Here is a 16,126-nt window from a genome sequence, read left to right as displayed (position 1 = left end):
GGTTGGCTAAAGGAGGATGTGTGTGTAGTTTTGTAGCTGATAACCTGAGCTTCTAATCAAGGTAAATGATTTTACCAGGGGTCACCCTTCACAGTAATTTGGGAGAGGGATTTTGAAGTAGTATATCACAGGGCTGGTAGTGTTCAGCGCTATTTTCTACTTCCAGGAACAAGACTGGCAATTCTTCTTGGTTTGTGAGTTTCTCCTAAAGTTTTCTTTCTGCACAAATGATTTTGTGCAGAAAGGTTAGGCACAAATGATTCTGCCTAACCTTTCCTCAATCCTTTCCAGCCCCATCCTTTCCTATAATACAATGCTTATTCCTGGATTTTTAAATCTGTATTCTTGCTACAATTTGTTTTGAGTCTGTCTTGTTGTGTGTCTTCTCGTTAGTTTAAGCGGTGTCACTTCTCTTATCTCCTACTCTATTCTTTTTTTAATTCTGTGTTGGCTATTGAAGTCTTTCTTCTGCACGCCTATACCCACCCCTGTCCTGTCAGCATTGCAGTGCACTTTCTGTGACTTTGGTGCCAATTGAGCAGAAAACAAAACAGCTTCAAAGTGTATTTAATTTTTCATAATTCCATAGCCACTGCACTGATAGTTCTAAAATTTGGGACCTTTCCCACCCTGAAAGTATCTCTGTAATGTATCCCATTCTTATGTAAATCCTCCCCAAAACAGAGTGGAATAAGCAGATCCCCTTTTGAAAACCCCCAAACTGTAAAGGCTGCTCTTGCACAAAATTATATCTTGCAGCTATTGTTCTGAAATTTTACAGGTTACTTAGAGGCACCTCTACAAATTAGACATACAAATTGTCCTCATAACAACAGAGAAGAGAGCAACACCCCCTTTTTAGTGACACACCCAATCATTTTTAAAAGTGCTAACACAAAACCCTCTGAAACTTTTGTTCTGATACTTTTTAGGTTTCTTCCCTAAAGGCAGCTCTGTGGTTGTCATTTTCATACAGTTTGCCCCCCCCCCTCCCAGTATCCCCCCCAAACCGAAAAGGTTGTACTTGTACAAAATCCCCTGCAGCTGTCTTCTGAAATTTGTCAGTGTTCATCATCTCAGAAGGGACAACTATGTCTGCAAGTGTTACCAATTTCTGCAAAGGAATAAAGTTCCTTTAAAAATAAATAAATCAAAATTTAAAGGTGCCTCATCTAGCACTAAAATTCCTAAAAGTCTTTGTCTAAATTTGGCTGGTGTCATACCTTAACAAGAGGCTGCTATGCCTGTAAAGTTCATTCAATTGTGTCAAAGCTTATAACTATTTTTGATTTTCCAATGATAGTTATACAAAGGAAAAAAGGTTGGATTTCCAAAGTGAAGATCAGAATCAGCCACAACTAAATTGGACAGGTTTTGAATCGGTTGGAGCCAATTTGGGCTCTTTTCTGAGCAATTGAATTGAGATCCAAACTGGATGTTGTAGTTGGTGCATGCCTCCACTATAGGCACTACTTTATCGAAAAAGAGAGTGGTTTTGAACAACATGATAACCAATGATGGTTTAAATAGTGAATGTTTGGTTATTGAACCCACTGTGGGTTGTTTTTTAACCAACGGATGGTTACTTGGCTGAAATAACCAATGCAAATAACCAGCACTGTGCAAGTTGGCTTTTTGAACCACTGTTGGTTATCTAACATACCCTGGGTTATTGTGTGGCAGGAATTTTTTAATCAACGGATGTTTATTTGGCCGAAATAACCAACACAACACTGTGCAGAGTTGGGTATTTGAACCACCGTTGGTTATCATATCATGTGTAGGGCACCGTCGGTTATTTCCTTGGCCAACGTTGGTTATTTTGTCAGCAGCAGGATCACAAGGCAAGAGTGGCCAAAGCGGCAGCTGCCATTCTAGTCCAGGCAGCAGGATAGATTTTTGGTAGCAATGGCTGATAGGATACTAGCGGGATTACTGAGGAGGGGAAAGGGCAGGGGAATGAGGGAGTCAACTCAGCATGGACTAAGTCAACTCTCCGCTGATCCTATTTCACACCACGGTTGATTATTAACATGTTGTGTGGGGAGTTCCCCCTTGTTCAACTGTCAAGCTGATTATTACCCCACCGTTGACTATTGTGTTGTCCAAACGCAGCCAGAGAGTGCTACTGTTCCTTCTATTCTGAGAATTTTTGTTCAGCTATGGTGTAAGGTCACTTGTGAACTAATTATTTGATATTAATAAATATTATCTTCATATTCTGCTGACACTTAACTTTTGCATGATAGTGATGTCATATAATTAGGTAAAGAAAATTCAGGGAATTGAAATGAAAGTGACTTGACATCGGCACCCAAAAAAGTGTGTTGAATAAACTTCATCTAGGTAATGGTCCTATACCTCAGGAATCTTTGGTCCATTTTATATAACATTAACAAAGCCCTAATATAACTACATCGTTGAATTCATATAGGAGTAGTGAAACTGTTCGAGAAACAATTGCATAAATGCCAGCAATCGCATACATCGAACAGGAGCAGATAATTTTAACTGAAGAATGCCCAGTCCCAGTACATATATATTCTCACCTGTTGTATAGCTATTTTAAAGTGTAGTTTGACATGAGCAACTTTGAAGTACGAAGAAATGTATAACAAGTAGTAGAACTGACAAAACAAGTGTCTTTTTTGATTGATGAGTCAGAGGAGGTAACTTCAGTGCAGTAAACAGTTGTGTGCTTCTTCCCAATCGTTAATTCAGGGTCCCTCAGAGAAGCAACTACTTTCAATAATTTGTAGAATGAGCATGATTTAATTTGTGCATTCGGTCCAGAACCATGATAGTGAAACTGTCCTAGACCAAGGGGCTTCCATATCCTCCACATCTTTATGGGGAAGATGTTGACTAGATCCACATGATCACAGAGGGGAAATAAGCCATGGTGGCTTGTTTCCCCCATTGCATGTGCTGGGGATTTGCATAATTACCTTACTGACACGGCTTGCCATGTTGTGAGGGTGGCTTGTTGCTGTTGTTAACAAGCTACCCAGAATCATGAGCTGTTGTAGGGTTCTAGGGTGGCTTGTTAACCAAAGCAACAAGCCACCTTTGCCATGTTGGCAAGGAATGACAATCTGTGCGTTGCAAGGGTAGTTATGCAAATCCACCCCTGCACATGAAAGACACTGTGGCTTATTTCCCCCTCTGTGATCATGCAAACAACCCCATTATTTCAGTCTAATGTCTCTAATTGGGTAATTAATGAATTTCAGATCACCAAGGGGGCACCTTTAATACTTTTTATACCATAAATGTCATAGAACAAGTGGGGCACAGATCTCTGAAGCTAGAGAAATTAACAGTTAATTAATTAACTTAGGTGATAAACTAGTTGATATCCCAAGCTTTGAAAACCCTTAAATTCAAAGCTACCTCATTCTTTATAGTCTGTGATTGTGTGTGTGTGTGTGTGTGTGTGTGTGTGTGTGTGTGTGTACTGGTCACTCTTGGCTAATCACTTTTAGACGTGCACAGCCCAAATGTATAGCTGCCTCATATAAGTCAGACCCTTAATCCATCTAGCCCAGTATTGATGACACTGACTGACAGCAGCTCTCCAGGGTTTCAGGCAGGATTCTTCCCTAGGCCTACCTAGAGATGCCGGGGTTTAAACCTGGGACCTTCTGAATGAAAAACTTGTGCTCCTCCACTAAGCTAGAGCTTCTCCCCAGGTTGTGTCCAATGCGTAGAATTTACACATTGGGCCTGTTCACACATCATGATTAGCCATGTTTACCCAGTGGTAAATCAATCATGCATACATGTATAGCTGTGCTATGAAGAGGAATGTCACTATATAATTATAGTTGCTAAATCACATTCTGGTTATATAGGAAGAACAGCCAACTTCTTCAAGGTTGCTCCATGAAGATAAGAGAAATGTAGCTCACAAGGGGAAAAAGCCATTTGCTATCAAATGAAGTGCCAAGATGGAGGAGGAGGGGTGGAGTGAATGGATGAGGGAGGATGAAGGGTTGATTTTCCATGCTGTTGCCAGTCAGAGTTTGGCAAATGAGATTGCAAGGAGTGGTAATGTTTTACACTATGCTTGCTTGGCACCTCTGTAGCCCTTTCAAACAAGCCACTCTAAAAGCAAGCCTCTCTGAACAACCCAACAACAACCCATAGGTTCTTAGGGTGGCTTGTGCATGGTTAACCCAAGCTTAAGCCATCATGCCTGGTTCGGACAACACAAGTTATTGGGCTGCAGTAATGTTCTGGGTTGGCTTCTTAACCATGGCAACAAGTTGCCCTGTCCAGTTTTGCACATCATAAGCTGTGGCGACCACCCTCTGTGGCTTGAATATACATAACGGTGGCTGGCACACACCACAACCTACCTTGGCTGATTTAAGCCATGGTGGGCTCCGGCGATTGTGTGAACCAGACTATTGTGAAGGGTATGCAACTGAATCTTGGACTCTTCCACCTTTTCCCCAACATATTTAGAATATACAGTAAGAACCAGGGCTTAACAATGTAAACGTATAGGCCCTAATTGACACTAAAGGCTCTGCACATAGTGGGGGAAGGTGTGCAAGCCCACTGCTTGCCCTGCACCATGTGTAAAATATACAAGTTGGGAGAATGTGTGAACTTGACCTTACTGTGTGGTATAAAGTTACATTCAACCACTTAACTTTGGTAATGGAAGACACACTAGGGTGTTGTTGTTTTTGCATGGCTATTGGGAAGCATTTCCTGATTTAAACTGGATTCCTCTTCCTCGCTGTAGCACCTTAAATATTTATAAACTTCTACCAATTCCACACAGTCTAATATCTGGTAGTCAGCTGGTCTGACTACTTGGTTAAAGCTCTAACAACAGTGTGAAGCACTATTTCCCAGTCTAGCAGCAGCCCGAGGTAATATTTTATTTAAAGGAGGGGAGGACCTCTCCCATAATTTGACAGCAATACAGGTACTCATCCAATCAAGCCATTGCTCCCATGGAGTCTTGTCAGAAGACAGGGTGTCAAACAAAAGAATAACTTAAACAAGAAAATATTTAGATCCAAGTATATAGGAGCAAAAGAAATTGGAGGGCTTTTATGCCCATGGCAATGTTCTCCACTTCCACGAGAAAGAAGTAAGTTACTAGTCAGACACCATGCTACAGCTTGCCAGCAGAAAGCCCAGCAGTTGTGAGAAATCCCTTTGGATATGTGTTGCTCTATATTTTAAGAATATCTCTTGACAGCCAGGACACATGGTAGGAGAAGCAATTGGCTTATTGTTCTCTTTCTCAGCAGAGTTCTTTGCAGAAGGGTGTTCATGCATGTCCCCAATAAACTACTGTCCACTGCACCTGTGATTTTATAGCTGTAGTCACATGGCCACCAAGTCCTGAGTTCAGGACTGGCTCAAAACATTTTCTGCCTAAGTTATTTATTTATTTACATCATTTATATACCACCCTATAGCCGAAGCTCTCTGGGCGGTTTACAATCATTAAAACTGCCCAGAGAACCGTCCAGAGAACTTCGGCTATTGGGCGGTATAAAAATGAAATAAATAAATAAATAAAAAGATTAGATTAAAAGGACTGAACATTAAAAATCAATACACAAAATTTTAAAAAACATAAAAACAGCTAACATTTAAAACAATTTTAAAACACCCAGCCAGGCTGAAGCTCATTTTGGAGTCAGTTAAAACTCAACATATGTTGGTAGAAGGCACTCTGTGCCATCGAGGCTACCTGGGCCTCAAGGGACAGAGATGGTTCTAGGAGAACCCCCAAGCATAGTATAGCAAACAGCACTCCTCTAGTCATGGTGCATAGTATTGCAAGGCCAGACAAGTTACTTTGGGACCTGTGGCAAAAAATTCCACAAGTTCCTCTTTCCTTTCCTGGCAGTAATCCCCGCCCCCCATAATAAACTAAATAACATTATTTGCTGCCTTTTTGTGACATCCCAGATCAGCAACTGCCTCCCTCTGCCTAATAGTATATGTCCATCAAGACTGGAAGGTAGAAGTGGGGGTCAGGAAGAAAAGATATAGGAAGGAGTGTAGGAACTTGGCAACAGTAGGGAAAGAAGTAGTATGAGAACCGTTGATGGAGTTGCCCCAGCTCCCTGGTCCTTTACAACAAATTGAGAAGGGGCAGTGGCAGGCACACTTGCAGCCCACCATGTATATTCTGTGGCTCTACACAGCTAAAGATCACTTTGAAGACAATTGCTTCAAATGACTGTGGTTAGCTGCCTCCAATCATAGTAAAATCTCACAGTAAAAGTTGCAGTTGTTTATATAGTACTTGATTAGTCTTAATCCAGCTTTCCATTCCAGCATTATAAGGGAACCGGTTTAATATGGGTCAAAAATAAAAAAAATAAGGCCCCATAATTGTGGTTCATATCTTATAAAAATAAACTCTCCAAAATATTAAAATATGTGAAATATGTGAAACATTTTTCCAGGTTTTATAAAAATAGAGTTTTAGGGAATCACCTTTTGGTTTGCCAAGTAAGCTTTTAGCCTCTTTGACCTGCAGCCAGTATAGCAAAGCACCACTGTATGGCAAATTAGATTAACTAACAGAAGCTGCATGTGTTTAGAAGAGACAGCTGAACCCTCTTCTGTATTTATAAATACATGTGTTAAAGTTGATTTTTACTACCACACTAGCAGAAATTAGCAGTCTGTCCCTTCCAATCTCTCCCAAATCCTGCAAAGTTCTGCACATTCATGGGATTCAATTTTAGGAATGTGTGGTAAATGTAAAAGAGGTCAGATTTTGATCATTAAAATTGTTGTGAAAAATAGCCTTTAATATTTCTCTCAACGATGACTTGCATAATAAAAATTGAATGGAGCTGTGTTGCTTGACATATTTGCAATAGTCAAATGTAATATTAGTTTCTGTGGGTGGAGTGTGCCCTTTTGCTTAGATCCTGTGCCATAATGCTGTAGTGATAGAGCTAGTTTTGCATGGGAGTGGCTAGGTTAATTTCTCCATTTTTAAAATGAAATGCTACTTCAAGGGGCATATTTTAACTGTACAAATTAAGAATGTGTCTGCATATTCCAGCACTACATTCTGTGAACTGTGCACCTATTTTAATGGAAACTGCATGTTCAACCTCTGTGGCAAATTGGACACTTTATTTAAGCAAATTTCAGCTGAGGATTGTGAAAATTCATGGCCATGCCCCTCTCAGTGTTCACTGTTACCTGAAGCCTGTTCAGTATCATACCTGTGTGCCCATGAAAGCTTGTCAAGTATGCTATTAACAAACACTTGATAGAGATATTTACAGCTTTGCCGCAACATTATTTTTGGGTGGGGGAGGGGGAGAGGAGGTGTCAGCCAACACCATTGCTTTATATTCACCTTGGTGAAAAATGATATTTAGTTCAGAGCCTGTTCAAGTAAGTCTTTCTCCTTATTCCCACCCTGCCTTCAGTGGTATTCATTGGAGCCAGCAATCAATGGATTCCTTCCCCTCTGGGATTTGCTTGACCTACAGAAGCTGACATAATACAGGCAAGCGCTTGTTACTCTATCTGAATTGTCCATCTGTACCTTAATGAGTGAAATAGTTAAGCAGCCGAAGGGGCGAGCCGCAAGGAATGTGTCTTCCATTTGAGTTGAATATTCCGATGTATAGGGGGGAGAAGGGAGGGAGGCAGTGTGAGATCCACTTACATCATTAGAACTGCATTGAGTGTGCCTGTGTGCAGGTTAAGAGACAGACTACAGTGTCTTTGCTTTCTGCAGGAAGCAGCAATGCCGTTTGTATCCTAAGAGGAATTTTTTATTTAGAAAAGGAAGCGTTCTTTCTACCCAGGAAATGGCTTTCCTTGTGCGTTGCTATGCCAACTGCCTGCAGCCATGGTCTTCCAAAGTAAGCACAATAACGTAATTATATTGGCGTATTACATTCAGACTCATGATTCTCTGGGTTTTTCTCTATGTATGTGCCTTTGGTGTTCTTTTGTTTTTTGGGTTTTTTTCTTTCCCTTAGTGACTCTCTTGGTGGTAGACATGGTTTCCTTGAATGTGAGGGACAGGCATCATTAAATTAAATGTCCGTCAATGTCATGCTGCTTGGATTAATTGTGCGAACTTGGTTAGTTGAGAGGAACAGAGATCACTGGTCACCCTGTCAGCATCATTAGCAGCCAGGGAGGAGGTCCCTATTCACATGCTCTGCCCCGATTTTTTTTTTAAATGGGGATTGAGGGGCTCTCTATTACTATGATTGCAAATTAAACAGGAGTATTAACAATGCTTGGCTGAATGCAGGAAGCTAGTTCCTGCACCCTGACTATTATAATACTGTATTAAGCTTTTTTGAGGGAGTCTGTGTGCAGTCAGCCATTTTAGCTTTTTTTTTTTCCTCCTCTTTTTCCTCCCTTTCGCTCTCAGGGAATGCTCTTGTTCTTATAGAAGAATGCTGGATATGTATATTGTTGCCAGGCTCTTTACATCCTTTCACGCTTAAGACTTCAGTGTTATAAAAAAATGGAGACAAATGCTGCTGTTTGGATTGCTTTTCTGCACTACAAGTGTGAGAGATTTTGTGAGCGATACTTTGAGCTCTTGGCTTATTTTTCTCCTGGTTTTTGTTTGTTTAATTTAATGCAGTAGAAGATTATTTGCTATCCATGATGTGTAAAATCAGTTCAGCATATGTTTGTTCATTATGAAACCTCTTGCAATCCCAGCTAACCATGGAGTTATGGGCCAGCAGGAGAAACACTCAGTAAGTATAGCAAAAGATGCTTGCTTTGTGAAAAGGCTTTCCCTAAATTTAATTTTAAATTGTATCTACATGTATTCATGCTCATTTTACTTTGATTGTTGGTGTAATTTTGCTGTAATTGTAGTAGGAGAAACAGATGCCTGCTGTAATGTGAAGTTTTGATTTAATACTTTGGTATTTTATATATATATTTAAAATAGAAGTTACTTGCTTCTAAATAGAGAACTTTGAAATATTTTATATAGGGTATGTGTCAGTTGAATTTCTGACTTCGTTTTTCTTTTAAAGTTAAGATTTCTTCAAGGCGTATAGTGAGGTGGAATGCTTCTGTAAGCAATATTATGCTCTACTTGCATGAAAGGTCTGTGTAATTTTGATCTGGTACACTGTGAGCTTCTTAAAGTGTAATAATATTTGATGAAAATGGGCATGATTTAAAAGGAGAAATAAATAAATGCTAGCCCTTTTAATTGATCCCATGAGTTAACTACACCTCTGTCATGCAGTAATCCCATAGGTAGATGCTGTTTGTTGTTTGTGAAAATAGCATTCATAGGCATAAAAGAAAATCTTTATGAGTGTTGGGCCTTGAGTGCCAAACATTTAAGGCCACAATCCAGAGAGCTGTTAGGTATGCCCAATACAGCTTCTGTCTTTTTAATTTTTTCTTTGAATGGCAGACCCCCTACCCGCCCCATTCCCCATGCCGCATTGATCAAACTGCTTTGGAAATTCCCCCGAGTTTCCAAAGCAGTTTGCCATGCTGTGCAAGAGGCGGCTGCTTCAGAAATAGAGGTCAAAAGCCCCTTTGGGCGGTACCAATCTACTTCCATGGCTGTCTGAATTGTGGCCTAGATTCGTCATTTACGATTTTACAAAAACATGAGAAATCTTAAACTGTATTCTAATTCAGTTACTTAAATGTTTGAGGGTAGTCAGTGAACTATATTTTTAAAAGTTATTTAAAGTCTGCAGGAATGGGTTTTGAAAAGCATTCCTCAAACCACTGGCTCTGTAGTAGTCTTGTTGAAGTCACAATAAGGCTAATGTGGAGTAAGAAGTTTTCCACATGCATGAAGATGCACTGAAATATAATTAAAAGTGTACAAAAGTGATGTTTCATATGTGAAAAGGAAGATGTATATGGATGCTGGAAAAATATTGTACATGAATTCAGGTGGTTGTTAATATTTTAAAACTAAAATCCAGTGATTTTAGAAATGCAGAATAAATACTTAGAATAACATTGGATTTTATGTAAGTAATCCACTTTCTGTGCCATGGGTTAAGAACATAAGAAGAACATAGGAAGAGCCATTCTGGATCAGACTAAGGGTTCCGCTAGTCTAGCATTCTGTTCACACAGTAGCCAACTAGCTGTTGACAAGGAACCCACAAGCAGGAGACAAGTGCAACAGCACCCTCCCGTAGAGAATTGTTGAGAGAAACGATTACTAATTTGATTAATGCTTTAGATATTTTTTTATAACAATGTCACCCACTTCTGTGAGTCAGTATGTTCACCTTCTGTTCGTGGATCATTTTTCTGCTGTAGATGGTGCCATCTTAAATCCTGGAGGACATCAGCCTTTTATTGGGGCAAAGCCACTTCCCCATCTTTCCCTAGTAACTGCATAGAGGAATAACACTGCCTTACTCTCCTTTAGGGAGGTATCAGCGCAACAACAGCTGCCATAACTCACTCTCATCTCAGACCTATTTGCATGCTTAGCAACAAAGGCTTCTCACACTAAGGAAAGAATCAAAGATTACCATGTAAAATATCAGAAATGAATTTGGATGTACAGAGATGTGGAAAAAGTATCTGTACTGACAGACGCAACTGAGAGTGCATCTCTGACAAGGCAGGCAGACATTCGCCAGGATTTTAGACAACCAGGAATGACATATACAAACACAAGGGTCCTGCTGGATCACACCAAAGGTACATTTAGTTTAGCATCCTAGTTCCAACAATGGCCAACCAGATGCCTCTGGGAAGCCTACAGGCAGGGCTTAAAGCCCTCTCCCACTGTTGCTTCCCAGCAAAAAGAGTTCATATTATACTAAAACCACCCCACTTCTCAATATGCATCTTAGTAGTAGACTGTGCAAAACTTAACGAAATCGTGCACTGCCTGAAGTAACACTCTTTAAGTACAAAGTAATGTGATTGAAGGAATCCGAGTGAGAGAGCCCACTCTGAATTCCATATACCTGTGAAGTGAAATATCAAGGATATGCCAGTAGATTCACCCTCATAACACCCTGGCTTTGGAACTCCCTCTTGAAAAAGGGATTGCCATATTTCAACCATACAGTCTTTTAGAAGTGTGAAAACACTTATATTGAGACAAACATTTATGGGTCAATAGCTAAGCCTCCTGCTCAAGCAACTGCTTGACTTCCTTTTTGTGAATAGCATTGTGTTTATTATATGTTTGAAAACTGTTTTCTCTTTATTTGCTTTCTGGAGTTATCCACTGTTGGAAGCCATTAGCTTCTTAGAAAAGAAGGGTAAAGGTGGGATATAAATCATATAAATGAACAATAGAAGCTAGTTGCACACAACTTAAGGTGGGTTTTTGTGTTTTTTGCTTCTTGTTGCATACATAGGCTGCTGCAGGAGTCCCAATGTGTGAAATCCTATTTATTGAAGTCCTATATATTCTGTATCTAATATGAATAAGGTGATTATAGGCTGAAATTATATTGTGTCCATTGGACACTTCCAGCCCTCTGTCAATATTATTCTATGCCTTGATTATCCAGAAACACTTGTCTGCATTCTAACATATTTTTGAATTGCTACACTAGGTTGAAAACTTCATAACCTTGGCTTTGTCAGCCTTATGAAATATTCATAGAATCTGTGTCTTGTATACTCAATGTAGTAGATAGTCAATTTGCCAGATTAACATACCAATAAACTATTATTCTGTCATTAAAGTTGTTGAATTTATCTGCATCTCTTTAAGCTCATATCTGTTAGCTTGTGGATGGTTCAACTTCCAGAATCTTGTAAATAAATTTGCACTTTTTAGGGGGCCTTTTCCTAATTATAGTAACCACCTATTAGTTAGATATAGGTTATCTATATCTTGTACTAAGGGTGAGGGTTCCTGTAAGGGAAACTGGTAAAATCTACTCCCTAGCAGATGTTTAAACAGTCCACCAGCACTGAATGTAACATATTCCCACTTTATTCATTAGTCCAAGATGGCACACATTCAAATAGCCATGTTGTTCTGTAGTATTTTCAAAGCCTGAGTGTGGATATCAAGCTGAGTGTGGATATATATCAAGCACCCAAATATCAATGGTGCTACTTTTGCTATCACCATTTCTCTGGGTCTTTCCAGCCAGTGTGTTAAGATGTTGTTGTTGTTATAATCAGCAACAATAACAACAATAATAAAAAAATCTTGGTGATCACTCTTTGGAGTTATGAATTGCTAGGATATAAGAGTTGTGTACATCCATTTAGAACAAACCGAACGAGTTAAACTGATGATAAAAGAAACTTTGCGGTAATTGTGTGATTTCATGTCTCTCATAACGATATCAGGAAAAAGACGGGCAGCACCTAAAGGATAAAGACCCCCCCTTCCTTTTTTTTTTTAAAAAAAAGTAAAAGTAAAGATTGAAAATGATTCTCAAGAGTAAAAGAAAGGTATTTTACAGTATAATATTCCATATGCATATCAGCATGTAGCCTTCTTCAGGGACTAAAATTTCTTATTCCACATAGTTCACTTAGAACATAATGTTTTATGCATCTTGTTCTAAAAGGTGAGGAGCTGAAACACCTTGAGCATACTATACTGTGAAATAAAATTATTTTACTTTAAGCATAATTTTGAAGCTTCATTTCATAAAGCTAGCCAGTATGAAACCATAGTCTGTATATTGAAGCTGTTATAGGTTTGCTCGCAGTAAATTTGCATTGTATTGTTTTGGGATTGCCAGCAATACTTTATTGTTATTTAGTGAGCTGATGCAATATGTAATTATGTAAATGTTGCTTTTGAAGTGATGAATTGTGAACGTGTGGGTTTGGTAACATTTTGTTTTGCAGGAAGAAGTGCTGGAAGTTCTTCAAGTAACATGAACAACTTGGGCAGTCTTCTTGTGACTTTCTGTTTCTGTAATTTCAGAGGAGATGATGTCGAGGCAGTTGTGGGGTAGCCAGTTTCACCAGACTCTTTCCAGCTATTAGCAATGTCATTCTGTACCTGTACCGCCGGCACTCTTGTTCTCCTGGCAGCCGAGGAGCTCAGATGTGTATAATGTTGTTAAGAGTTACCAGTAGGTCTGGGGAATCACAGTTCAGAAAGTTAGTGCAATACGGCTTGCAAATTAACATCCAGCAGGATTCTTGACTAGACGGGTGACTTTTCTCAGTTACTTAAAAGTAACTCAATTTCAAAATTATTCACGTTAAAGAAAGGATTGGGGGAGAGAGTTCAGAACATTTTCCATGCCATTTCCATGCCAGGCTTGGGAAATGATTCTACTTCTTTCCCACAAACCCAATCCATCACCAAAACATCCTCCCTGCCTGCCAGCCACTTCCTTAATGTACTACTACTTTCCCTTTATTATTTATTTATTTAAAATTATTTTAGGCCACCTTTAAGGGTAGGAAAAACCCTCTCAATGTGACATAAAGGATAAAAAAGCAGAAATATACAAATAAGCCATACATAAATATACAATAAAAGTAGATTGTATATATTAAAAGCAAACGAAGAAAAACACCAACAACCACAACCCACAGACTATGGGAAACTCAGTGAAAACTGGTGGGTCTTCAGAGCCTTCCGTATCACAACTTGTGTTTCAACTCAGGTGTGTTTCCAAAAGAGTTTGCTATAGGATGTGGTTAGAAAAAGAAAATCTAATAATAATAATATTTCTTACCCTCCTCTCCATTTTGATCGAGGCAGGGAACAACAGTAAGTATAAAATACATAAAATACTGATTAAAAACATAGTATACATTGTTAGAACTTCCTAAAAAAACATCCTAAAATCATCCTAAAATTCCACTGGATAGGCCTGCCCAAAGAGATCAGTCTTTATAGCTTTCTTAAATGCTAAAAGACTGTTAAGTTGACGAATCTCCTCCGGCAGGCCATTCCACAGTCTGCAAGCCCCATTGATCACCCATTTAGTCAGATATGTTTTGGATTGTGGCCAAAGTTAGCTAAATAAATGCATTTATACAGCATTTATTCCACTGTGGGATTACCGTGAGTGGTTCTCTGCTTAGGTTCCCAGCAGAATGATGACTCCTTTCAAATCGAGCCACTATTGCATGGAATTCCATAGGATCTGTCCTCTATCTTTCTTTATTCATATCAGTGTCACATTGGGAAGTTGATGGTGGTCTGGACCTCTTGTAGTACAATAACGTGCAATTTTATTACAGTGACTTGGATACGTTTGATCAAATGACTTACCCCTCAAGGGAGAACTGATGTCAGGCGGCTGAGTGCTGGAGGTTGACGTAGTTTGTTAGTGTTCACCAGAAAATGTGCTGGTGCTCTTGAACTGTAGAAGGGTAGGCAAAAACGCGTAGCTTGCCATCCTCCTGTTTAGCCGGGTTAGACTAGTAACTAGCCCTCCACTAGGCCACTTTGTGATAAGCAGTGTATGTCTCAACATTTGATCATGTCTCTCTCAGCTTCTTTCCTGCTCATGGCATTGTTGGAGGTGTCATGGACCTTAAAGCGAATGGAAATAATTGCCAGCTCAGACACAGCAGTGAGGTATGGGATAAAGGGATTTGGCTTGGGAAGTTAGGAGGGAGTGCTTTTAACTCAGGGCATGTCTACACCGGTGGGGAGGGAGAAGATCTCACGATATGCTGATCATGAGATCCTCCCCTTCAGTCCACACGTGGCATGCGAGGTGCCGGGAGGAAGGAGGACATTGCGCCTGCCTTTTTTTTTTTAAAAAAAGATCCCCCTCCCACCCTCAATGGGCACGGAGCTCTGTGCCCCATGCCCGGTTCCTGGATCCTCATGTTTACTTGTGAGGAGCCGGGACGGCTGCCCACATGTCCCACAATCTTGGGACGATCCCGAGACTGCGGGAAAAGTTGGAATTAAAGCCGTTATCCAGAGCAGAATAGTGGTTCCTGAAACAATGGAAATGCTAGCTTCTTGAAGGGTGCAGATTAGTAGAGCTCTCAGTCAGGAGCTCCAAAGACCAGTTCCATTCCAGAAACTAGCGTTTCCATTCATTTCTAGGGTTACTTTTAGAGCCGCAAATTCCCCCATTGCACAAGCAGTGGGTCCTGCAAGAGCAGAAGACCAGCGGAGGCTGAATGACAGTATTGGATACTTCCTTTGGATTTTAAGGTGCTCCAAGACTTTGCTCTTTTTGCTGCAACACAGTAATGCAGCTACCCCTCTGCAAATTCTTAACAGACAAAAATTGGTGCAAATATAATTGCCACAGTTTTAACAATTAAAAACCTGGGAAAATAAAGTGGTCTTCACCTGCTGCTGCAAAGAAAGCAAAATGGGTGCTAGGCAAGCCTTCTGGGGGAGAGACTTCTATAACCAACTATGAATGAGTTACAACAGACTGAAGCTAGACAAGACAAAGGTGCTCCTGGTCAATCAAAAGGCAGATGAGGGAATAGGGATTCTGCTTGTCTTGAATGGAGCTATACATCCTTTGTGGACTCAAGTTTGCAGTTTGGGTGGAATAATGGATTCAGCCCTGAATCTGGGTGCCCAAGTTTTGACGATGGCCATGAGTGCATTTGATCAGCTAAGGCTAGTCCTGGCCAGATCCTGGAACTGTCAGATCTGGCCATGATGACACATGGGTAGAATCCAAAGTTACATCCCATTTGGAGGACTGTAATGTCTTTCATGTGAGGCTGCTTTAAAAATTGTTTGGAAATTTTTGATGATCCAGATGTAGCAGCCAGACTATTAAGTAGGACTGGTTATAGGGAGCCTGTGGCTTCCTTGTTACAGCAGTTTCATTTCTGGGTAGTTTCAAAGTCCTTATTTTGAAATACCATATTTTCTCCCATGAGCCTGCCCAGGTTTTAAGAAGAGGCCCTTCTCTCTGTTCAGAGGCATGTTTGGTGGGAACACAAGAAAGGGCCTTCTTAGTAGCTTCTCTCAGACTCTGGAACTCACTGCTAAAGAAGGCCAGACTAGATCTATTGCCTTTCCACCAGAAGGCCAAGGCAGTTTTATTTTGACAGGTGTTTGGCTTTTAAACCGCCCAGAGAGCTTCGGCTGTGGGGCGGTATATAAATGTAATAAAATAAATAAATAAATAAATTTTAAGCTGACTTGTTTGCTGAAGTAGGTACTGTTTATTTTTTAATTGATGCATTTTATAGTTTAATTACAATTTTT

At 40.0% G+C, this 16,126-nt stretch overlaps 1 protein-coding gene across 5 annotated transcripts in view; it reads left to right on the top strand.

Annotated features, from left to right (window-relative positions):
- RAPGEF2 (Rap guanine nucleotide exchange factor 2) overlaps nucleotides 1–16,126 on the top strand; it is a 179,466-nt gene that overhangs the window by 99,490 nt on the left and 63,850 nt on the right. Inside the window, exon 1 of one of the 5 annotated variants that reach the window (XM_063135426.1) lies at nucleotides 7,694–7,874. The exons of 3 other annotated variants lie outside the window; for them this stretch is intronic. In XM_063135426.1, the coding sequence (XP_062991496.1) occupies nucleotides 7,821–7,874 (54 nt within the window). In that variant the 5' untranslated portion in view covers nucleotides 7,694–7,820. Of the gene's footprint in view, nucleotides 1–7,693; nucleotides 7,875–7,899; nucleotides 8,736–16,126 lie in introns of those variants that run through there. One more of the 5 variants, XM_063135425.1, reaches the window with a different exon arrangement.

Source organism: Elgaria multicarinata, chromosome 10, assembly GCF_023053635.1.
Source record: "Elgaria multicarinata webbii isolate HBS135686 ecotype San Diego chromosome 10, rElgMul1.1.pri, whole genome shotgun sequence".
In the NCBI taxonomy this organism is placed as follows: Eukaryota; Metazoa; Chordata; class Lepidosauria; order Squamata; family Anguidae; genus Elgaria; species Elgaria multicarinata.
The sequence above is the reverse complement of the archived record's forward strand: the minus strand, read 5'-3'. Positions and strand labels throughout refer to the sequence as shown.